Source organism: Myiozetetes cayanensis, unplaced genomic scaffold, assembly GCF_022539395.1.
Source record: "Myiozetetes cayanensis isolate MyiCay16 unplaced genomic scaffold, myiCay2020 scf1, whole genome shotgun sequence".
Lineage (NCBI taxonomy): Eukaryota > Metazoa > Chordata > Aves > Passeriformes > Tyrannidae > Myiozetetes > Myiozetetes cayanensis.
Window position 1 is genome coordinate 40,877,664 of NW_026086604.1, and position 24,951 is coordinate 40,902,614.

The 24,951-nt window shown below is 36.3% G+C and overlaps 1 protein-coding gene across 1 annotated transcript in view; it reads left to right on the forward strand.

Moving 5' to 3' along the window:
* The window catches only part of PRKDC (protein kinase, DNA-activated, catalytic subunit), an 84,325-nt gene that overhangs the window by 27,830 nt on the left and 31,544 nt on the right, over window positions 1-24,951 (forward strand). The window contains 31 exon segments of the mRNA XM_050312341.1: window positions 363-589; window positions 1,210-1,418; window positions 1,559-1,691; window positions 2,519-2,677; window positions 2,982-3,185; window positions 4,846-5,031; window positions 5,944-5,970; window positions 5,972-6,049; window positions 7,031-7,198; window positions 7,486-7,613; window positions 8,609-8,816; window positions 9,837-10,015; window positions 11,053-11,221; window positions 11,767-11,832; window positions 12,256-12,328; window positions 12,554-12,702; window positions 13,908-14,045; window positions 14,252-14,371; window positions 15,272-15,415; window positions 15,634-15,785; window positions 16,355-16,486; window positions 16,904-17,015; window positions 18,435-18,559; window positions 18,651-18,800; window positions 19,213-19,386; window positions 20,281-20,379; window positions 21,071-21,281; window positions 21,849-22,038; window positions 22,388-22,552; window positions 22,555-22,602; window positions 23,866-23,978. Of these exon segments, the coding sequence (XP_050168298.1) occupies window positions 363-589; window positions 1,210-1,418; window positions 1,559-1,691; window positions 2,519-2,677; window positions 2,982-3,185; window positions 4,846-5,031; window positions 5,944-5,970; window positions 5,972-6,049; window positions 7,031-7,198; window positions 7,486-7,613; window positions 8,609-8,816; window positions 9,837-10,015; window positions 11,053-11,221; window positions 11,767-11,832; window positions 12,256-12,328; window positions 12,554-12,702; window positions 13,908-14,045; window positions 14,252-14,371; window positions 15,272-15,415; window positions 15,634-15,785; window positions 16,355-16,486; window positions 16,904-17,015; window positions 18,435-18,559; window positions 18,651-18,800; window positions 19,213-19,386; window positions 20,281-20,379; window positions 21,071-21,281; window positions 21,849-22,038; window positions 22,388-22,552; window positions 22,555-22,602; window positions 23,866-23,978 (4,436 nt within the window).

Consider the following 24,951-nt stretch of genomic DNA (forward strand, 5'->3'; position numbering starts at 1 on the left):
TCTCTGTCTTGGTTTAAAATAGTACTGTAAGATCATTGTTGGATGCAGTTAGCAGAGAGCTAAGTCATTTAAAACGAGGGATTTAAATTTTTTTCCATGCTTCTACATTTACTTAAATCATCATCATTAATAAGTGATCGTCATGATCAGTGCTTGTAGTGATCATTAGGTAGAACACTGCTCTTTATTGCCCACAATATTAGTATTTAGGACCGGCATAGGACTTTCAGAAAACACTAGTGTGAGATGCGGTGCCTTTCTCTTTGTTGCCTCAGTCTGACTCTTTTTCTTCCAAGCACAAAACAACATACGTAATAGTTTGGAGCTGCTGTATCATTTCACCTTAGTGTGATTCTTCTTAGGTGTAAATGAAAGTTCCTCGTTCTTGGAAGCTGTGCAGTTCTTCCTTGAAACTATTGCTTTGCATGATATCCACGCAGCAGAGCAGTGCTTTGATTGCGGTTTGAAAGGCAGCACGTTCAGTCCACAGGAGAGAGACATGTACAATTACAGCAAGTGTACCATTATAGTCCGAGTCATGGAGTTTGTCACCACGATCCTGGAACTGTGCCAGCAGGATTTCTGGAAGGTAGGCACTGAAATCTGTAGTGAATACAAGACACAAATTTTACATGTACCTAGATATATGTGTTTTATATGGAGTACTTGCAGTGAATGTTTCCTGTGTGATTACTGATGGCATTAAATGTGTGGAGGTGGTAGCTGCTTGAAAGGCAGATTGTGGCAATTCTTTCTTGAATTGCCTAGCTTTGATGCAGTATAAACCATATGTAACTGTATAAAGTATAGCAATTATGATTCTCTTAGGAAATTTAGACTGCAGAGTTTAGTTATGAGACCGTGATTGTTTCTTATTTGCAGTAAATCTCTAATAGTGTGCACAGAGGTGTACATCAGGATTTGCAGGTGTATAATCAAGACTGAAACAGGCCTACATTGAGTTAAAACATTTTACGTGCAGTTCAATGAGATAGCATAAATCCTATGTCTATTTTTATAGATACCTAATGTTTGTGCATTCTCATAATTGATTGAAAGTCAGACATTTCAAAAGAGAAAGTGAGAATAGTTACTGTTTCATGTTTGATTTCATTTTAGATAGAAGGATTAATGATAAGTTATGAAGAATAAAATAGGCAAATCAATTAATTTTAAAAGGTTTTATTTAATGTGGTTTTTTCCTTTTAGCTACTTGAGAAGAAACTGCTTAATGCAACCTTTATAGAGCTTGTGGTGATGACTGTGTGTGATCCATCACACATAGGCTTTAACACAGCTGATGTGCAAGTCATGAAAAATCTCCCAGATGTCTCAGTAAGACTCTTGAAAGCTTTGATGAAAACTCCCTATAAGGAATCTTTGAAACTGTGCATAAAAAAAAGAATCACATCCCAGAGGTAAGCAGGGACTTTCTGGTAAGCATGAATCCAGAACAAATGCCACTCGCCATGAAAAATGGGAAAGTAAACACTGTTGTCTATGGATGCACATGGATCTCCCTACCAATGTCATGTTATTGCTTTTCTTTTCTCTTTAGCCTTGAGGACCTTTGTTCTGTTGATCTCTTTAATTCAGATGCACGTTTTGATGAAGTTAGGTTTAGTGCTGTCCTTTCTGCCTGCAAGCAACTCCAGAAATCTGGCCTGCTTCATTCTGTTCTTCACAGTCAGGTAATTATTTATCCAGAAAATAATATTGAATATTTGTATACAGGGAAGAGCTTTTCCTGTGTAAAAGGCCAGGATAAAAACAGAGAACAGATCAGATGAAGTTGTTTAAAATTATATCAACAGTGAAGAGCTGGTGTTGAATGGAATACAGAAATAAATGTGTTATGGTTATTCCATAAATCTGAGTTGCAGGTTTGAACAATCTTCATAATAGTTATTCTTTTTCTGGTTGGCTCTAGACCCTGGAAATCAGAATGTAGATTCTAAAACTTACTTTTAGTGAGCTTCAGAGGACTGAGAACTCAAAAACTCAGGATTAACTATCCTACAAAGGAGACATTTTTTTCAACAACTTTTAAACAGAGACCTTTCAAAATGGTAAGGGAAATTAGAAAAGGAGTATTTTCTGACAATAATAAAGAAGCAATATAGTGGATCTGAATTGCAGAAAACAGGATAGAGAGCAGCTGAAGGGTTGGAGCTGTAGGCTATATTATTCAAATTCTTTCTACTAAGTTTCTGATTGTAGTAAATCTGTATTTTACTTTTGGTTGAAGGTAATCAGGTTATGCAACAGCCACAATGGTTGAGAATTTGTGAGCAAGGCTGTATTAAACAAGTAACAAAATACTTAATTTCTGTCAGGTGTTGCCATATATTATGCCATGCATGTATTTATTTATTTATCATGCAACATTTGCATTGCTTTATAAGAAAATTATCTGGAGTTCAGGTGTTTTCATCAGCTATACAGAAGGCCTTATGGCTATTTTTTCAGCTTATATTAAGTGTCACTTGTTTGTTTGTTTGTTTGTTTGTTTCCATAGGATGAAAGGCCTCATTTCTCGGTTGGCTCCAAGCTTCTTTCAGTTGTTTATAAAGGCATTGCACGTGGGGGTGAAAGGATGTCTCTTCCATCATTAGACATTAGTAGTAAGCGATTAGCTGATAAACTCCTGCAGCTGGCCTTTGCTATTGATGACCAGGTAGGATATGGCTCTCCAGTTTTAATACTCAGCATAATTTAATACTCATCAATAGTATTATCACCATGTTTTGGGTAGGTGTTTTATTCATACTCCTACAGAGGATCTTTAACAATTCTCCAGCTTAACTGAGGGACAGTTGTGGATAGCAAACATTTCAGCATTCTGTTAGTGCTTTATGTTGTGCTTTCTGGTAAAATAAAGAAGTTTGGAATGGAAGCTTAAAAAATGTGCTTTTCTAAGAAATATCCAAATGAAATGTAATTTCCTTGAGATAATTTTATCTCTATGCCTTGATTTTCAGTGTGAGGAGCTAGTAAGTCTGCTGTTGAACACAGTAGTGTTATCTGTGCCACTGTCAGGAGCATCCCAGAACCACCTGATCAATTTCTCTCACGGGCAGTATTTCTACAGTCTCTTCTCAGAAACCATCAATCAACAACTGCTGAAAAACCTGGATGTGATCATAGTCCAGCTTATGGAATCATGTGTCAGCAATCCCCAAATGGTATTGGACTTCTTTAAAGGGACGAAATCAAAAGGGAATGTTAGAAATAACACTTTTGTTGTTAAGAGGTGGATGTAACTGAGTGTGTAGTGGGGAAAGAAGTGGCTTGGGTTGAATTTCAGACAACAAATGCATTGGTAGATTTTATTTGGGGTTGGGTTTCTTTGGTTGGGGGGGTTGTTTGTTTTATCTTACTGGTTTTTGTTTTATCTTACTTTATCTTATCTTCATGATCTCTGGCAACCTGACATTATTTAGGCACTCTGTCATCTCAAATCAAACTGAGTGGAAAGTGCTTACCTATTACCTCTCCTGAATCTATGGATTTCAAGATGTCATTGTATAGTACTTCAAATCACACATGTCCTTTCAAAGCAAGGACGCATTCACTGTGCTTAGATTTTCATCGCAGAGTGTTCCCAGAGCATGTGGACTGGATTTGTTCTGAATAAAACTAAACTAGAAAACGAACTCTGACCACTAATGGGCATTTAGTCCGCAGGACAGTAGTAGAAATAGATTGGAGTATTCAAAAGAAAGACATACACACACACACAACCCTCATGACCTGAAACAAATACAGGGGAGTTGTCATGTACTCAGTGTCAGCACCACTTGTTCTGCTGAACAGATTTTCTACTGCTGGTTGACAGTACTTAGTGATGTAGAGCTCACTCTCAGGTCCAGGAAGGAAATATGTTATAATTGAGAAGCCCTTCCTTCAGCGCTTCTGAGGAAGTGTCAAAAAGAAAGACCGAAAATCCGCTTTCCTTTTTGCTTAAAAAGATTCTCAGGAGAGTCACCTTTTTAAAAATAATGGGATCTTTTTTAATCCAAAGCATTATGCTTAAAGGTTTTTACTTCCAAATAACAGTTTAAGTGTCTATGATATATGATACGCTGCTAATTTCCACTGGCTACATGTGGCAATAGTGTGAAAAGTACCCATTAGCTTAATTAAGGTAAATATCCACATTGGGTCAAACATTTTATTGTCTCTGCTGGTTTTGACTACTATTTTTAAAAAATATATTATTGGTTACATTTGATACCTCTTCTTTAGTTTCATGCATTTGTGACATAAGGAAGACGAAAATAATTTATTTTACTCTGCCATCCAAATCTGGTGAAATTGCAAGGTTGATAACATTAATCCAGTTTATAAGTGGTTGCCAGTTATTCAAGAGGAGAATGCAGCATTCAGATTTGAAATAGTCACTAACCATTATTTTTGGAAGAAAAGAGATTTCAAATTTATTGAGTTCATACTTGCTATGCCAGGTTTTATTTTTCTTTTCAAAATGAATGCAAATAAGTTAGCATATGTGCTGTTTCTCAATTTCATACTAAAATTTTCGAGTACTTATCTTTAGAGTTATTCTGGATTATCATTTGTTTCTCCCTATTCACACAGAAGTTGTGGGAAGGAATTGCTGCATTGTACTCTGATTGAAACAGGAGTAAATTAGATAGAAACCTCTTTTTTTAAGAAGAATGTTCTTTTAATTTCTTGCAGAGAGCCTTCTCCTGTATCCTTTTGAGATTTAAATCTAGCATTGCTTTTGATGTTTTTTTTTTAATGATTGACCCTACCAATGAAGTGATCCTATCATCCTTTAATTTGGGATGCAAGAATCCACCTGTTGTTTTTTCGTTCCAGGTTGGTAGCATTTTGAATGGCATGTTAGATCAGAGTTTTAAGGAGCGTGCTGTACGCAAGCAGCAAGGAGCAAAACTGGTGTCAGCTGTACTAAGAAACTGGGAGAAACTGGACAGCTGGTGGGCCAGAGGTTCAGCTCCTGAGAGCAAAATGGCAGTCTTGACCCTGCTGGCAAAAGTTCTGCAGGTATGCATTGCTTTATAAAATCCAGGTAACCTTTCTAATTCTGTAGGATTGTGCCTGCCTTCCAAGAAATGCTGTTTCATTCTAATACTTTGTGTTTTGGGGGGAAAAAAATGGTTGGAGAATATCATAATCTGCAGTTTTTTATTAATGTAGTACAAGATATATATTTGGGCAGGCAGAAATTACTAGATTTTGCTCTTCTCCCCCTCTTTTTTGTTTTTTAAATTTTTCTCATGTCTTAGCTGCCTCTTTTGGAGAATTGGTGCAAGTGCAGAGAGTGAACTTTGAAACTGATCAGCCTCTGATAACATTCTTTGTCATGTCAGCATCCAGAAAGTCGCAGTGGAGGACTTCTACCCATGGCAACAGCGTGCAGAAAGATCTTTATTTTAAAGTTAATTTCACATTAGATTGGGGGTTTGGTCTTGGTTTTTTTCTTTCTCCATTCTGAAAACATAATTATCTGCATATCCTATTGGGTTTTTTCAGGAACTTGTAGAAGTAGCTGTACACAAATATATGAGAATTATTTTTCTTTTTGATAATTAGTTACTTTAAACTTGAATTGTTTTAAAGGTATGTGTTAGGATGCAGAATGTGAACTGTGTTGCTGTGTTATCTGGCAGTGAAGTACCAGTAAGAGATTTGGCTTTGACAGGAAGCTTAATTTTTTTTTAACTGAGAAATATCCAACACTGTGATTTTGTTTGTACTGTGTAGGAGTTTTTAGAATTCTTATTGAGAGTCTTTTTAAAACGAAAATCAGTCTTTATGTGCTTTCTCTTAATTCAGTGTACATTTGGAAATAAACAATTCTTTAGCTCATGGGCTTTTTATTTTTCATTAATACAAATCTCTTTGATTAGTTAAAAAACCCAAAACCTAATTTTTTTATTTCTTCTGTCCTTCCAGATAGACTCTTCGGTTTCTTTCAATACTCGATCATGAAGCATTTACAGCTGTTTTTAATACCTATACCAGTCTACTCACTGATCAGAGTTTAGGCTTAAATCTTAAGGTAAATTACTCACTTCAATAACTTCCCTGCCCTCCCCAGATTAGAATGGTAGTTGTTCATGGAATTCTCTGTTCTTTGGCTTAAATTATAACACAGACACCACTTCTATTTTTTATTCTTCTGTTCAACATCCTAAAACTTGTACATCATCCTTTTTGTCTTTCAGACAGTATTACAGTAGGACAGTATCACAGATACCATGTTTTGGTTTAAAGTGGAGGGTTTTTTCCCCTTGCTCAGATGAAAGGCCTGTAATTTTTAGGAAGAAGTTACGAATTGTTTAGAACTCCAAAGTGTTCATCTGAGAAATGACAGTTAATCAGACTTTTAGTAAGGAGTGGCATTTCCTACAGGTCAAATTATGAACATCTGTCGTTATTTAATGTTCACGTCTGCAAGTATGAGACCCGTACTATTGGATTAGCTGCTATATGTGGCTCGGTCGGGAGAGGGAGATAAAGCACTGCTTACTGAAAGCAGAAGTTATAAAAGATGCTGGAACATAAGGGTTGGCATAGAATATTAAAAAATTTTGTACTTTACGAAGCAGTTTTGCATAGTTGCTTTTCAGCCAGCCTACCTTTAATTAGACAGAGTTTTGTACTTTCCCATACATTCGAAATAGATAAAGTTTGGGATCTTGCTTCAGCTGTGAGGTGCTGCCTTAAATTGGCAACTTGTGTGAGAACGAATGCATGCTTAAAAGAACAATGGGATATTATTCCTAACCATGTCAGCTGTGAGATATTAATTAGCTTTTAAGTCCCACTCAGCAGTGACCAAAACTGTTTTCTAAACCAGTAACCGGAAAGATGAGCAGCTACATAACATATTTTTATCAGTACACCAAGTCATTGAATGGGTAAACACAGCCACTGGTGCTGTTTTGTGGTCCTATTCAGCTGGATTCATAGTTAGGGATTAAATATTTTTTTAAGTGTGAAACAGTTGATTATTTTTTGTTTCTTTTTTCCCCTTCAGGGCCAAGCAGTGATAATTCTCCCGTTCTTCACTAATTTGACAGGAGAAAAACTTAATGACCTTAAGAATGCTCTTGATCAACTTGTAGCTTTCAATTTTCCCATGAGGTCTGATGAATTTCCCAAAGGAACCTTGAAGCACAATAACTATGTAGACTGCACTAAGAAGGTCAGTATTTTTAACGAATACGTAATTAGAAACCAAAGTGAACTACGTCTAGAAACAGCGTTTCACAGGATCTGGAATTAAAGAGAGAGATTCTCAGTCCACATAAGGAAATAAGCTTTTCATTTTCTGAGTTATGTCTTTATCCAGAAGATTAATCTACAGATGCATATTAAATAAACACTTCTGTGCATCTGCTTCTGATCAGTATTAAAAAAATAATTACTTCATTAGATTTATTTGCTTTTATCCAGTGTGGCTCTTTAAGTTATATATTATTTCTTTTTCAGTTGTTAGATGCATTAGAATTGTCTCAGAGTCCGATGTTGTTGCAACTGATGACAGAAATCCTCTGTAGGGACCAGAGACATTTCATGGAGGATTTATTCCAAGCCAGCTTCAAAAAAATTTCCAGAAGGTGAGTTTAGTCTATTGGATTTTGCCTTTGTTCTCATTGAATTTTTGCTGAAGCAAATGTGCTTCCTGTATTTTATTGTCCTTGTAATAGTGCTGATTTACACCAAAAAGTTTTACATAACAGTTTTAATTCAGATTTTGCTTTTGTCTTCACATTTTTAAAATACTTCTGAAGTGTGCAAAAGTGACACCAATTTCCAGGTTACACTTCAGTGCCCGAGCAAATTTGGAAAACTTCTGTAAATTAGCTGGTTCATAATTCAATTGACTGTAGTAATTATGTGTTATACATTTGCTATCACAGTATAACCACATGATCACTTAAGTTGATAGCACTTAAACTGACAGTGAATTACTTTGTTCAGCCTCTTTGGTAATACAACAGCACATTTAATTGAATGTTTCCAGTCTGCCAGATCATAGACGCAAGCATACTCTGTCCACAGAAGAGTCTTTGGTCTGTTCTAAAGTAAACATCTCTATTCCTGATGGGCTGTTAAGTAATGACTGTTTTGGAGCATGTATTTTCCTGGACCTTATGCCCAAATCCAATTTTTGAAATTTTAACCCTAGTAAAATTATTCAGAACAAGAGTTCAGGAACACTCAATAGGCCACTGGACAACCTTGTAACAGTGAATTCTCTTCCTTTTTTCCTTCTTGTTTGCCTACATTCCTCATATGTACCAGATAAATTGTTTGTTTAGGTTGTTCGGTGAAAAGGAGCTGAGAATACTGATGTTTGCTTTGGGATTAAATTATTAAAGATGCACAGAGTTTACCATCTGTTGCAGACTAAGAAGTTGAGGGTTGTGGCTTTTTTGGGTTTTCGTGAGATCTCCACAGTACGTGGTGATTCAAGCTGATCTGGCATGTCTTGTAAGATAACCAAGGGGGGTACGAATGCAGCAGTAAAAAATTTAAATGTCACAAGGATTTGAGACATAAATGAAGTCCGGTAAAAGAGTTTTCATCTTGAGATTTCCATCTTGTTTAGGAGCACCACTGCCAAACAAGTGATGCTGTTGGACACTGTTCACAAAATGTTCCGAAGTGAAGAACTTCTTTCTAATACTACTCGTCAAGCATTTATGGATCGCTCCCTCCTCACTCTCTTGTGGCACTGCAGCTTGGATGCACTGAGAGAATTCCTTGGAAAAATTATAGTACAGGCTATGGATACACTTAATTCCAGGTTTACAAAGGTATGAATTACTTTTTTTTTTTTTTAGGATTAGGGAAGATCTAATAAAATGCAGGTGTTGATACGTATGTTTTGCTTAACTTTCAATGAAACACTAACAGAAAGCATTTGCTTTCCAGTTTTCTGTATCTTGAAACAGAAGTTTGTGCTAATTATATAGATTGATTGTTATTGAGAAACTTCTCTTTGTTCCCCAACACACTGTTCCATTGAAATTAGTGCAGGTTTGCATATCTACTGTGTGTAAAAACTGAAGTTAGAATGTTATCTATATATATCTAAAAGGATCTGAAATTCTGTCAACAGCAAAAACACATTCGAACTTTGAAATATAAAAACTGTATAAAATTGTGGCCTGTTATTACATTGTAGGATAGATATATTCAACCTTCATAATGAAAGCTCTGAAATTAGGTACATTACTTCCAGAGAAATAAACACATCTCTAGTCATTGCAAAGATTCTTCAGCAAGGGATTAGGATCACAGATCTTCCTGTCTCTATTTACTGCCTGTCTTCCAATTTACTAGTGTAGTTACATGCAAAGACCTTGTTGCCAGTGAAGTGTTCATGTTAGTTCTTCCCTCACGTGCTTTGCTGGTACATCTGTTAAAAGCAGGACAAGCAAGATGCTGAAATGATGCAAGTTGAGTTACAGTTAAAACCAAGACTTCTGTAGAGTCATCACCACCGTGGTTGTAAATGCTGGCAGCAAAGTGAGGTGCATAAAGAAATTCATGAATGGCACCCAGTATGGAGCTTATTTTCCTCCACTATCCTTATAATAATTTAGGCCAATTGCAGGTAAGACAGCTCACCTGATGAACAGAGGTCAACACAGTTTTAATAACTGTAGTACACAAAAGCTCAGAATTGGTTGGTTTTTTGTTATCATCAGTTCTCTCTTTTGGAAGGTAGAAGTAAGCTAAGGGCTGTCTAATAGAAACTTCAAGTAACTGTGGAGCTACTTAGAAAGGACAGGATCCAGGAAATCTCTGAGGTTTTACTTCTTTGTTTCTAGTCCAATGAATATGCTTTTGATACACAAGTCACCAAGAAAATGGGGTATTACAAGCTGCTAGAAGTGATGTATGTGCGTCTTTCAAAAGAGGATGTTTACTCCAAGGACTCTACAATTAACCAAGCTTACCGTGGCTCCTTGAGTGTAGAAGGAAATGAACTTACCAAGACACTAATCAAGTAAGATTGTTATTTATTTTATTTACTTTTAACTTTCTAACTAGGTTTTGGCCATACACACTTTTTTAAGTAGACCATGTGAAACAAGAGATTCATTTGTTCAAGGGCAAATGTAATCTGTGATGTAGCTCTTGATTTTAAATTAAATACACAATATTGAATTTGCATTGATGGAAAGATGTCTAGCATGTGTCAACTTCTGCCTCCTGCTTTTGTCCTTTCGTTCCTATTTGCTAAAGTTGTGCATTTATATTACCTTTTCAGTACGATTCTTGGCCTTTAATTTATGTTTTCACAATTTTAGTTTCAGTATACTAACAATTCTATGTGGAGTATGGTTTCTGTATTGCAAAATTGGTATTTATGTGATTGATGAGAAGATGGATTTTCATTTACATTTCATAATACAGCAGCACAGCCAGTAGCTGTAATTTGGCTTAATCACCACTGCAGTGGGGGGCAAAAGAGAAATACTGAATATGTATGCTAATTAGTATTATTTAGTTGGTTTACTATTTGGAGAAATCTGTAAGATATCTGAAATGCTGTTTGTTTTGATTTGATTTGATTTGATTTGATTTTACAACACTATGTCCCATGAGGACTTCAAATAATTTCTTGGCTATGATTTGCAGAGCTATAAATGGCTTTGGGCCAAAGACCTATAAAAATCATGTCTAAACTAGTTTTTATCCTGCTAATCTATAGCATAGTTTAGCATGCACATCCACTCACAGTTTTGTGGCAAGGGACCATGAGAGAAATTTATGTAGGCATCAAAACATATCTCCATCTTATGTGAGCATTATCTGTCATCACATTCCGGAGGACTGTTGTGTAAATACATTCATCTTTGTCGTTGATGAATGGTTGCATTTTAGGGCAGTATAGCTGTGGAGAATTTGAACAAGTCTGAGGTGGCTTAATCTGATACTGCTCTTTTGAAATTCTTTTAGATTCACTGGTCTCTGACTGGGACCCTTCCCACGTGTCTTAAGAGACTTTTGATGGTGTTTTTTGCCTGTTTGTATTTTAAGGTCATGCTATGATGCATTTACAGAAAACATGGCAGGAGAGAGTCAGCTGTTGGAGAAGAGGAGACAGTATCACTGTGCAGCATATAACTGTGCTATTGCTGTCATCAGTTGTGTCTTCACTGAAAGTAAATTTTATCAAGGCTTCCTTTTTACAGAAAAACCAGAAAAGGTGAGGAGCAGTTGTTGCTGTTAGAAGGCTTCCAGAGCATAGAACACAAAGTGATGTTCCCCGATGTCAATAAATCAAAGAATGAAACCTGAATGACATGCAATTATATTAACAAACTACCCAGTGAGGCAATAGAAGGAGTGGTCTTACATCCTTCATGCAGTTTGAATTGCTGATGAAAGTTTTACCACCTGTTTGAATGCGTGAAGTAGTGATACTTACCCTGTTTTCCTTCGAGTCTCAATCAATTTTGTAAAATGTGAGGTTAAAAACCCCTGTTGTCCAAGTTTTCCAGTGCTAGGAATATATTGAATAAGAGATACTCTTTTTACAGAGCACATTCTGTGCTGTGAATTCTTGAGTAGTTGAATAGCAAAATTTTCTTTGAAGTATTTATTGATCTAGAAGAGAAAACATGCCATATTTTCTACATTGTACATTGATCTGTGGGGTTTTTTGTAAGAAGAAATAAAATACAGTCAAAGCAATTGTTACTGTGTGCAGCATTATAATTTTGCTATTTCCTAACATGCTTTGGTTTGCAGAACTTGCTGATTTTTGAAAATTTGATAGACTTGAAGCGTCAGTATACGTTTCCTGTAGAAATTGAGGTGAGTGAAATTTTTGGCCTTTAGTGGTCCTAATTGAAAAAGAGTTATGGTTTTAACAGTGAAGGCCAGGTCAATTCTCACATATGGAGAAAAAGGATAAAAGAATGGACTATTCCTCTAATGTTTTAAAATACATTTTTGTGAGAGAAAGCCTTAATTGAAATTTAGAACATAGCCACTGTGCACATAACTTAAACATACTTTTTAGCATAATTACTCTGGTAATGAACAGCTGTAGGAATAAGTAATTTAGCTGTTGGTCTGCAGCATTAATAATAATAATTTACAACATGGGATTTTTGTTCGTGTTAAATGGTTTTGATAATGTTTTGGCAGTTCTATAAATAAATAACCTATAATTTTTTAAAAAAATTAATTTGAAGAATTAATTAAGTAATTTCAATTTTATTTCTTGCTGTTTAGGTGCCTCTGGAAAGGAAGAAGCGGTACATTGCTATAAGAAAGGAGGCCAGGGATGCAGGGAATAGCGGTCAGGGTATGAAAGTCATTTATGACTATGAAAAAAAAATGCTTTCTTAGCTTTCATACAGTGTTTGTTGCTGTGTTACTGATTGTCTTCTACACAAGTAGGAACAAATAAAAGCAATCAATGTATTTTATCTAAAGATCAGTTCACAGCCACCCTCAAGTTTTAGTGGCCAAAAAAGACTTGTTTCATGTAATTATGCTGATTAATGGTCTGTTGTTTTTTCCTGTCTAGATGAACCCAAGTATTTAGCTTCTTCATCATACATGATGGATAGCAGTTTGAGTGAGGAAATGAGTCAGTTTGATTTTTCAACTGGAGTCCAAGGTTTTTCTTACAGCTCCCAAGATGCTGCAGCTAGCAGCACTCATTTCAGGAGAAAGGTAATTTAGTGACTTATGTGCTGTGAGGAAGAAAATTTTTATGCTTTCTTGTAATTGCATGTATTTATTTATTGGGTTTGAGAAAGAGAAATCTCTAGTCTCTTGTATTTGTTCTACCTGACTGAGAATGGGTTCCTCCAGAAGACGAGGGAGGGGACTTGAGCTATTTTCTGTCAGTCACTTTTCTTTTTGCCTCTCTCCAGTGCCTACAGCTGGAGAAAAGCAATGCCTTACCTTGGGTTTCCAAAGCTGAATAGTGTGAGTGAAGGCCAGCCTGAGTTGTAAAAAGGTGACTTGTGACTGCTCTCAGGCATAGCCACTGACAGTTGTGTTTTGCTGTTAGGCACCCACTTTCCTCATTTCCCTCTTCTTTTGGTCTCTGACAAAGCTGGTTGTATCAATTGCATACAATTAATAATCAAACACTTCATTATTTTTGTTGTAGCACCTTGTATTTAACTGTGGCTCTTGTGAGATACACTAAATGCTGTTCTTCCAAGACTTGGTGTTCCTTCTGCATTCAAAAGATGACTCATCAACAGCAATACTGATAGGATAGACATTTGCTATGAAACATAAAGCTTGTAAAAGTATCATAGATACTGAAGATTTAATCTGTCAAAATAGCTGTTAACGTTGGTAAAGATAAACTGTTCCCATGTTTTGGAACAAGGAGGTGTTTTAGCTGCAGGGAAGTTAAGCAGTCAGAAAGTACACTTCTGTTTTGTGTACTAGTGGTGTAATTTCTAACTAAACAATTTTCTTTTGTGATTTGCTCTGTGTGGCAAAAGAAGGCTGCTGTGGATGCTAGGCAGTGTGAAAAAAACACATCCATAAAAATAAGGCTTTCCCTCTTTGGAATGTATTCTTTGAGCTATGAAATTAAATAATTTCTGTGCGGTTCTGCTTAACTCTTCCTCCTTTCAGCATTTGCCACACCTATTCTGGCAGGTCATAAAGTCGGAGTAGCATGAAGTTGACATCTTTTGGCACAAAAAGTCAAAGATGTGCAGATCTGGAACGAATATTTGGGAGGTGTCTGTTTGAGCAACCCATTTGATGTATTATTCCCCGTTGCACCCACTGAGAGTATAGCCAAATCAGTAAACACAGATAAGATCAGAATGACTAATGGCAGGATTGTCATTTAAAAGGAAATACAGTGTTGATATTATTCATAGTAACACTTTTTTTTTTTTTTACAGGAGCCCACAGAATACATGGTTTTAAATGATGAAATGGAATTGGAAATGGACGAATTCAACCAACATGAATGTATGGCTTCTATGACCACTCTGATTAAACATATGCAGAGGAACCAGATCACACCCAAAGTGGAAGAGGCCAGTATTAACCAAAAAGCTGGCATTTTAACTCTAATAATACTGGGAAAAGGGAGTCATGATTGAATCTCTTAACTTATTCATTCTCTTGTCTATATTATAGTGCAACCTGTGTGGTTTGAACTGGGGGCTTTTTGGCTTGATATGCCTGTTTGTTGCAAAAAAAAAAAGTTATTTGATTTTTGCTCATCTCTTTTAAATATCAGGGGACAGTTCCAGTAGATCTTCCTCTTTGGATGAAATTTCTGCATGGCAAATTAGGAAACCCATCAGTACCATTAAATATTCGCCTCTTCATAGCAAAACTTATTGTTAATACTGAGGATGTGAGTAATTTTTTGGTAATTTTTTTCCTGTTAACGTAAGAGGTTGTAACTGTGTAACTTTTGCAGAGTAAAATACTTCATCAACTGAGACCTTTAGGACATTCAAATTAAGCAGTTTGTCCTAATAAAAGGGAGTACCTTTATAGGCCAAAATTCAAGATAGTGCCAGTATTTTGAATGTAATATTAATACTTTTTCTCCCAAACTCTACTTCTTTTAGTAGAGGGTGTCCAAAATGTGTGTCTTCTGTAAACTACAAGTAATTTATTCGTTGATATAGGCAAGAAGTATTGGCTGATTCTACTTGCCATCTTTGCAGGAGCAAATATAATGTTTTATTAATGGTCGCAAATGAGTCTTATGGAAACACTTTGAGCTAAATGATGTTCTTGTTGCAGAAAGATAATAAGATAGCATAATGTGTCTCTGCTTGAAAAGAAACATTTTCTAACTCACATTCTTGGGTAAAACATTCTCAGTCTATTTCATACAGTGATAACCTCTTTCATACAGTGATTTTAAAGAATACTCTTTCTGTCTGAAATATTCCAAATCCAAGAATTTCATAATTAATTCAAGAAACTTTATACCCATTTAATGCTAGTTTCTTAGTAAAGCTGTCTGAAATGGAAGGGTAGATGAATGGCATTCTCTCTCAAGTCCTTTAGAGACAGGGTTTTTGGTGTGAGAGCCATATTGTCTGGGCCCTAGTAAAATAACTAACTCTCTCTGAATAATTGGTTAAAGGTTTCTAAGCAAAAGTGCGAAATGTAGTTATAGATATTTTTTATTTAATAGTTTTTGTGATTGTTGCTGTGTAGGTTAAGTGAAGCACTGAGAGGTTGGTTTAGCAGTCTTACCTGCAGTGTTTACTGAGTAACAGGTTACTGTTATCCACAGGTATTCCGGCCTTACGCGAAGCAGTGGCTTGGTCCGTTGCTGCAGCTTGTTGTTTCTGGAAATAACGGAGGTGAAGGGATTCATTATATGGTAGTGGAAATAGTAGTTACAATCCTTTCCTGGACAAGCGTAGCCACTCCCAAAGTAAGGAAATGTGAAATTAACTTTTATATTTATTGTGACCATTTGGTAATGAATGAGCGAGTTTGTTACTATGCACTTATAATCATTTTATACATCAGTCCGCTGTTTCTTTTACATATTAACTTCAAACATAACTTGTTTACTTGCTTGCTTTCATAAAACAGTATATGTCTTTGTGTTGGAGTTGCTATGTTTAATTTTGGTGCTATTCTTTGTAGGGGAATGTTAAGGATGAGATTTTAGCTAACAGATTGCTTGAGTTCTTGATGAAGAATGCCTTTCACCAGAAAAGAGCTGTGTTCAGACACAATCTGGAAATCATCAAGACAGTTATAGAGTGTTGGAAGAACTGTCTCTCCATACCTTACAGGTAAGCGTTTGGACAATTGCTTTCTTTTGTCTATATTTAAAAAATAAAAATGAACATTATCAGAGGAGATGAAAATGTAAATTCAGCTGCAATAGTAAACTTTTTGTCCCTAGAGTTGACATTAGAACTTCAGAACCAAACTCTCAGAAGACTGTAAATTAATTTGAAAAACAACAAGGAGAGAGACAGGGAAAACATATAAAGGATTACAGAAGCAGCAACAAAAGCAGGAATAATCTCTGCAAAGATGTTTTATTTAACATTTTGGGTATTATCACTGAATATTGGTGCACTCTTAGTAAGATTTTTGCTGTCTCCCATGCTCCTGAACTTGTTGAGCATTTGTGTGGGCTTACAGTCTCTTTTTAGTTGTTGTGGGACAGGGTTTGGGTGTTTTGTTTAGGGGGTTGGGGTTTTTTTTTGCAAAGACTTCTTCACTGAAGCTAAATATTTACTACTTTCTACCGGTTTGTTAGGTTGTATATGTGTACATATACAATGAGTGATTTATGGTGTGTCTATTTTGGTGTTTTCATCTATATAATTGCTTTTATGTTTGTATCCAACAGTTTATTATTTGAAAAGTTCTCTAGTGGAGACCCTGAGACAAAGGACAATTCAGTGGGAATTCAGCTGCTGGGAATTGTTCTTGCTAACAATTTGCCACCCTTTGACCCGAAGTGTGAAATAGATCGTGTCAGGTGAGAAATGCAGGGTTTTTTTGAATTATTTTGAAAAAAGCTTAGCCAAAGACAGCAAGTTTAATTTATCAGCGTGAAGTATGGGAGCTGGATTGCTTATCATCTTTTGCTGTTGTCTGTCAGATGTAATGCTTTTCTAGCTGCAAATTGCAGACTACATTTATTTTGGAAAATATGTAGAAGAGTCTAAGGTTTTTTTATAGTAGGCCCCAGGGTTGCAATTGTACGGGAATTAACAAAGTCAGGAATTGCCAAAGCAGGGATTTGAGATATTGCAAGTGGAAAATCCATATTGTGCTGTATTCATCTCTTCTAAAAGCAGTCACTGTTCCCCTAGGCAGCTTAGGTGAGTTTTTTGTTTCAGTTTAAATTTGCAGTAGCAGTAATGTCTTACAGCAGGTCTACCTTTTGTGTTAGGTATTTTCAAGCTCTGACCAGCAACATGGGCTTACTAAAGTATAAAGAAGTTTATGCAGCTGCAGCAGAAGTGTTGGGACTTACTCTTCAATACATTGCTGAGAGAGAAAATGTAAGTGAAGTGTGCTGTGTGTTTGACCATTCCTGTCTTAATTTTATGTTCATCTTTTATATCACCACTCATTTCAGCTCCAAACATTTGAAACTCAACAGTCTTTGTCCAACAGATTGAGTTAAAGGTTTAAACTGCTAACTCAAGAGTAAAAAGAATATGAGAGCAGACTAAGTGCAAAGTTTTTGCCTTGCTCTTTTGTAACTGACAGTGATTGATCTCTTTCTGAGGCTTTTGCCAACCAGCAGCACTAGCATGGTTCATTTTAAAGTTGGGGTTTCTTTAAGAGAAAAAAAAGGCAAGTTTTGATGTTTGGAATTACCTTTTGAGTATCTATGTCTGAGGATGTTTAATAACTTGCAAGTTTTGATATAAAATGTAAAGGTTAAACTATATTTCATTTTGAATCCAGTTATTTTAAAGGTAGTGGATAAGGTGAATGCAAACTTGTTACTAATCAAATCCTACAGTACTAGAATTTGTGGGTAGTTCTTGATGATCACAAAAATCATTTTGAGACATATACTAGAAATATTTCTTCGCACAACTTCTGGAATTTGTTGCCAGAAAAGGTTCTAGGGGTAAGTAGGATCAGCAGGTTCAAAGAGAAGTAAGGCAAATTGATGCACAAAAAAATGTCATGAATGGGTTCTAAAAACAACAGACAGCAATGTATGCTCCAGGATCCCTGATCTAAGGACAAATGCATGTTGGGTTGTATGAAAGAAAAGGAGGACAAAACTGCAGCCAGGATCATGTGTTTCCCCTAAGTATCTATCTGCAGCTGCTATTGGAGACAAAATTACCAAGATATTGGCTTGGTGGAGTATTAGTTTGTGATTCTTACTTCTTTCCCCACTAGTCTTACTTCTTTCCCTCCCTAATTCCATTCTGGCCATTCTTTCACAGTTTGCAGAGCATATTTCATTAATATTCAGAAGTCTTCTCTTTCATGGTCTTCCAAGTTCCCTTATAAGCAGTATTTTGAATAAATGAGCAAAAATGGTGCAAATTCTATCCTTATCCACAGCTTGTTTCTTTGACATTGATTAAAGGTTGTTTGTTACTTTTCACCTTTTCACTAAAAGTCTTTTTTTTGTGTTCATTAATTGGACATCTTCTGTACTGAATGAGAAACTGCTTAATATTTATATAAGCACACTAAGCAACTTATATTTTGAAATTAAGACATGGGTTCCAAACCAGTTGAAGGAAGTTCACAAACTATTATTTAAGCAGCAGTCACGTTTCAGTCAGGCAGAGCTGTACAGGAACCATGAAGCACAATAAATATTATGATGAGTCAGATGGATCTTGCCTAGCAAAATGCAGTAGAATCAAACAGTACAGCAGTAGAACTGTGTGTCATTAAGGTGGTTATGAGTTTCATAGGTATCCTTGATTTACTGCCTTTCTCAGGTACTTGAAGATCCAGTTTATGATTGTGTCGTAAGACAATTAAAACAACATCAGAACACCCAACACGATAAGTTTATTCAATGCTTGAATAAAGTTGTTAAGAATTTTCCACCTCTTGCTGACAGGTATGTCACGATTTATGTGGTATGTTGATTATAGATCTAGAGGAACAATAGAAAATAACTTGCTCTTCTTTGTGGGCATGTTTGTGTTAAGGTTTATGAATGCAATATTCTTTTTGATACCCAAACTTCATGGTGTGATGAAAACCTATTGTCTGGAAGTAATAATGTGCCGGGCTGAAGAAGTTCCTGATCTCCACTTGCAGTTAAAGAGTAAAGACTTTATCCAGATCATGAATCATAGGTAAGTGATCATGTGATTACAGTGCATATTCCAAACTTCTTGATAATATTTTCTGCTCTGGCTACAGCATTTTTACATTTGGAAGTATTTACAATTCACATTCACTTTTTGGTCACTGCTCTTTCATTTGAGCTAATATAATCTGGGAGTTAAGTATGAGGTTAGCTCACTGTGAAAACCAAAGAAAAGCCCCTAAGTAGCATTGTGGTGAAACACCACTGGGATGTAAATTTTTGTACTATGAATTTGTTTAGTTGTATTCTTACTCTCAGGTTGAACTCAAAAGTATTTACCTAAAACCCTTTATGCAAAACCAAATATCACTGCTAAAATGTAAGCTGATCTTCTGGTTCTGTGTGTAGGATTGAAGAGAAAAGCAATGTACCTGTTCTTTTTTCCCCTCTCCTTTTAGGGATGATGAAAGACAAAGGGTTTGTTTGGACATAGTGTACAAGATGTTGGCTAAACTAAAACCGCTAGAACTTAAAGAGCTTCTTCCTGGAGTGACAGGGTTCATTTCTCACCCTTCTGTAATATGTCGCCAGCGCATGTATGATATTCTGATGTGGATTTATGATAATTACAGGTGTGTATTCACTGCAGATGTTGTCTTTCAGTGATTTGGCACAGGCAGAGTGAAAGTGTTTGTAACAGTCTTCCAACTTCATGTCCCTCAGTGCAGGATTTTTCCAGTTCTCATTAAAATAGAGCCTGGGATTTGCCTGAGTGGATTTGGCCTTTGGTGGCAATTTTAGCACATCCACTAAGGGATAAATACTTGGACCTGGACTTTAGCCGAGGACTAGGATGTTGTATCACTGCAGCTGATGGCATAAGAGATCTTAGCTTTGATGCTCCCACTTTTTTTCTTGTTGCCAGAATTTGTAACTAGTAAAAATTATACACTAAAGAAATTTACTTGTAGGTAGAAAATGTATTGAGGTACTTTGGCATGATCTCAGTCCCTTCAATCTAGCAGTGTAAAAATGTTCTTTCTGTTTGACCCCTTAGAATAGGGAACGGGCATGTTCTCAGTTTGACCAGCAGGTTGCTGTTGAATCATCTGACTTAGTTGGATTTTATTATGTGCTTTTCCCCAAAATAACTATTTGAATGGACAGTTACTGTGAAGGAAAAGTGCAGGCAATTTTTACTCCAGCATCACTTCAGAAAAGCAAATTCTCTGCCTTTTTTTCAGTTTCAACCTTGCAAACTCAGAATTACTTCTGTTTGGCCTTTATAACAAATACCCAACATATTATTTAGCTTTCTGATTATTTCTTTTATAAGTAGTGGAGATACAAGGAATTTAAGGCAATGAAGACCTCATGTTATGAAAAAAATGCAGTGTTGTCATGCCAAGTTGAGATTTTTATGAGAAGGGCATATTCCTCCTTTTTTCTGCACCATCTTCATCCTCTTATCTTGCTATGGATTGTTTGAGAGAAGTCACTAAGAAATATTTTCCTCCTACCATCAGTGATCCAGAAAGTCAAGCAGATGATGATTCTAAGGAAATACTCAAAGTGGCAAAAGAAATGCTGCTTCAAGGACTAATTGATGAGAATGCTGAACTGCAGTAAGTAAAGTGCTGTGTTAACTCTCTGAAATAACAAATACCTACCTTGCTCTTACTTTGTCTATAGCAGGAGTTGATCCTCAGAGGTTTTCTAAGCATTTCAGTATAGAGTAACAGTGTGAGATAACACTATTTCCTTTTCTTCCAATAAGTTAGTTTATAAAATTGTGTCCCATAGTGTTACACCAAATGTAAGTGAAGCACAGAGCATTTGAACAAACTTCTGAGCCGTAGGGAAGTTGTTTCACTATGTCAAACCTAATTCTGCATTAACGTTCTAGAGTTTTTGAACAAGGAGGACCTTGCTATACACAAACACACAACAATAGATTAAATGTTGGAGGATGCTGGATTTTTAAAATTTCTTTTGGTGAAACAAAAGGTTAAAATGGAATATCTGTGTGCTTATCTACCCACTGCAATTCTCAAGAGGAAAACAATTTGACAGAAATAATTTTTTCAGAGTAAACCTTTGATATCAGGCACAGAGCATAGTAGATAAAAGAGGAATTTGGTGTAACTCAGTGAAAGATCCATGGTATGAAAGTGTTAGTTGAAGGCTTTAAAATCTTATTGTGTTGGTGTTTGTGTTTGCTTGGTTGTTGTTGTTATTTTTAACTTGACTTTTTTAGAAGTGTTGTTTTTTTCTATTTGCAGATAACCAAGAATAACTTTATTCCTTGCCTTACAGATTAATTGTTAGGAATTTTTGGAGTGAGGAGACAAGGTTACCGACAAATACTCTTGATCGCATGCTGTCATTGTTAAATTCTTTATATTCCACCAAGATTGAAACACAGTACTTGAGTCTAATCACAAATTTTCTGCTTGAAATGACTAGCAAGAGCCCAGATTATTCCAGAAAAATATTTGAGCATCCACTGTCTGAATGCAAATTTCAGGTGAGTTGTGATGTTTTGTTCTGTGTGCAGCCATGTGACAAATTCTATTCTTTAATGTAGTTACCACTTGGATGAGAATGGCATAATAAAGGAAATTTTTTAAAGTGCTTTGTACTCCCTAGTTAACAGCTGCAACAGTCATTAGTTATGTGCAGTATCAGAAGTCTGATGATTTTGTTGGGGAAATAATTTTCCTTTCAAAAAAGAAATATTTAATTAAAATAATTATATATACGAAGTATAGCTGATGAGTACTGAAATAGCTAAAAAAGAGGGTAGTGGAGAGAAGCAGCATCAGCTGGAGAAATATTGTGAAGAAACAGGAATGCTAGTACAAGAGGTGTAAATCAGTCCTCAGCTGACCAGTCCGACTTGGTCAGCTTTTTTGCTGACCTTGGGAGAACTTCTGTGTGTTTGCGGTTTTCATTTTTATTGTCAAATTCTGCTCCTGTACCTGGGATGATGTTTTAAATTCTACGCTGTAATTTCTGCTATCCTGACTCAGTGAGCGAATGCCAAAAGCCTCCATCCTTACTACTCTACTTAAAAATCTCTCTTTGCTCGTAGGACTTTGTAATTGATTCCAGCTGGCGCTACCGAAGTACCGTGCTCACACCTATGTTTGTGGGGACTCAGGCTTCTCAGAGTATCCACAGGAATTTATCACAAGAAAGATCCCTTTCTGCTTCTGGGTCAGTCGGCGGTCAAGTGAGGGCTACCCAACGGCAGTATGAATTTACACCTACGCAGCATGCCAGTAAGTCCAGACTGGTGTCTTCTGAAATTTTCTTGTTTGCTGTAGGAATGATTTAGTTCATGTCACGTATGAATTTTTAATGTAAAAGTGTAAATACATTTAATACTGTGTTTTCAAGGACTTCTTTTGTGTGTTATGAGAAAAAAATCACATATTTTTAGTCTCATGCATATTTTATGTTCAGCCTAATGTAAAAGAAATTTGTTTCTTACCTAACAGCTTGAAATCTGTTCTGCACAAAAACACTGGGAATTATATTTTGCGGAGAGAAAAATTACCTGCTTCATAAATAGTTTCACTTAATTTATATGTGAGTATGTTACAGCTTTCTTGCAATTTTTTCTTGTAGGTGGTAGAAGTTCTTTTAATTGGCTAACTGGAAGCAGCATTGACACACTGGCAGAGTATGCAGTTCCTTCATCCTCTGAATCCTTATCTTCATCCATGCTGTTGGTTAGCAAACGGAGTGAAAAATTTAAACAAGGAACCTTTAAAGCAGTGGGGCCGGATTTCGGAAAAAAAGGTTGAGTTTGCCTGGAGTTGAGGTGGACGGCAAAACTAAAGGTTTGTAAGCCTTATCTAAGTGCAATTTCTGTAAACCATTTTTGTCAGTCATTTGGCTGGCAGTCTGTTATCTTTGAGACATTCTCATGGAGATTCATCTTGAGAGATTTTGTTTCCAAACATAATCTATGGCAGAAATCTAGGATTGTGCTAGGAATTGTAAAATTGCATGTTGCTAGATGAAAGAACTAAGAGGATATGAAACCAGCCAGTGTGATCTCTGTATTCCTATCTCTCCCTAAGATGATCGTAGCATGAATGTCAGACAATTCTGTCCCTTCTGTTTTATATTTAATTGCGTATCTCTTTGAAGATGAGATCTCTTTAAATGTATTTTTCCAAACCATTTCAGATATGCTCACGTGATCTGCAACATACTGCAATCTGTCATTATAATTACTTGCTTTTTTTCTGAGAATGCTCCTTCATCCACACAGCCAATAACTGAAAATTTTCAGTAGTGTTTTGGAGTGGCTTAGGCTCCTTCTTCCTGTTTAACCTTTCAGTACTTTGTCATCAAAATTTTGACAGAAAGGATGGGATCAGGAGTTCAGGCAAAGATCTGTAAAGATCAACCTTTTCAACACCTGAGAGGTGTTTCCAGGCAGTTTTGAATGGACCGTGCTGAACTACAGAAATAGAGAGAGCAGTCTACCTTCCAGTCAATTTCTGGTCTTCTACCAGGAAAATACTATTTTTGGTGGTATATTTTTGTTTGCTCACTCTGCTTTCCTCGGAAATGGACTGAAGTGAACAGTCTTTTAAGTGGTCTTTCTCCATGACTGTCCTGAGCAGGAGTTGATCCAGTGTCAGTTCTGTAATCATAACTTTAAAAGTATTGTATTATACTATTGTTACCCAATCTTTGAATATATTTAGCACCTCTTATGTAGGGAGGTACATACTTTATGGAATACAGTGCAAATGCCATACTTGCTTTTGAGAACTTAAAATAAATCTATTGTATGGGGCATATTTGTTCATGAGTTTAATTGCCTCTCCCAGTGCAATAGTTTGACTTTTTTATCTCCTCTACGTGCTTGCAGTGTCTATATAAATGCTTATTACCTCTTCTTCTCAGAGCAATTTAATTTGTTTTCATTTGCTGTCTTGTTGAAAGGCCATACACTGAGTTGCTGGATAGGAAACTTAGGAGACTAGTTGGTAAACTAACAAATACAAAGGTGATGTTTGTTATTATATGGTGCTCTTGCCTTAACTGTGAAGTTTGCTTGAGAAAGGACATGGTCGTATGTTCTCTAGGTATAGAAGAACGAGCTGAAATTCTAAGGCTGCGGAGACGTTTCTTGAAGGACCAAGACAAACTCAGTCTGATTTATGCTAGAAAAAGTCTGGCTGAACAGAAAAGAGAAAAGGTTTGTCAATCCAAATAAGTTTAAAACTTTACGTCTCATTGTTGTCTGCAGTGTCTTGCTTCTTCTCTAGTGGTAACTCTGTGAGGAAAGGGTAGATGTAAGGTACTGGTTTCTACTTCATGAGCTTTAAAAGGTTTGGTTTGGAAATCATGCTACATGCATGCTTAAAGCTAAATGATGTTACTTAGCATGAGTGAGAAAAGAGGTGAATGGTGACACTTCCAGTCTACTCCTTAATGTGCATGAAGTGATTCTACGTGATGGAGTCCCTAACAGCTATGGGAAACCTTTACAGTTGTCTGGAAACTGGGGGCCTTGAAGCTGCAATATGCTGCAGAAATAGTTGGAGATATTATAATAGTTGCAGAAATTATCCAGAGTCTGAACACGAACTCAAAAACGTGGTACAGCTGATGGACTGACCAGAACTGTTTTGAACTTTTAACCTGAAGGAATGTCAGTAATAATCATTTGCTGTGTATTTATCAAGGCCAGAAACTTACTACTTTGTGGGTTTCCTGGTTGTGTTATGTACTTACAATAAATCTAAGTATTTTTAAGCTCTGTAACAGTTTTTCAGAGGTTCCTGTTACTAAAAATAGCATACGTTATTGTCCAAAAATGATAGCAGTTAGACGAAAAGCAAAGGAATCCAGGATAAAGACCTACCAGTTTGAGACACTCTTGTGATTCTTTGCAGATGCAGACAACTGTGTAAACAGAACTTATGTCTGGAGGAACCACACAAACACCTATTTTAGCCAATTTGTGTTTACTTGCAGGCTAAAACTACAGTTTCCTCCCACCACGCAATAGAGGACCTGTAAACGCGTTCTGTATGGCAGTCCAAAATACAGCCAACAAAACCACCTGTGATATTCCACAGTAAAAGACCAGAGGAGACTATGAATGCTCTCAGGATCCCTTAAACTTTTCAAGAGCTTTGTTGCACATAAACACACATGGATCTCTA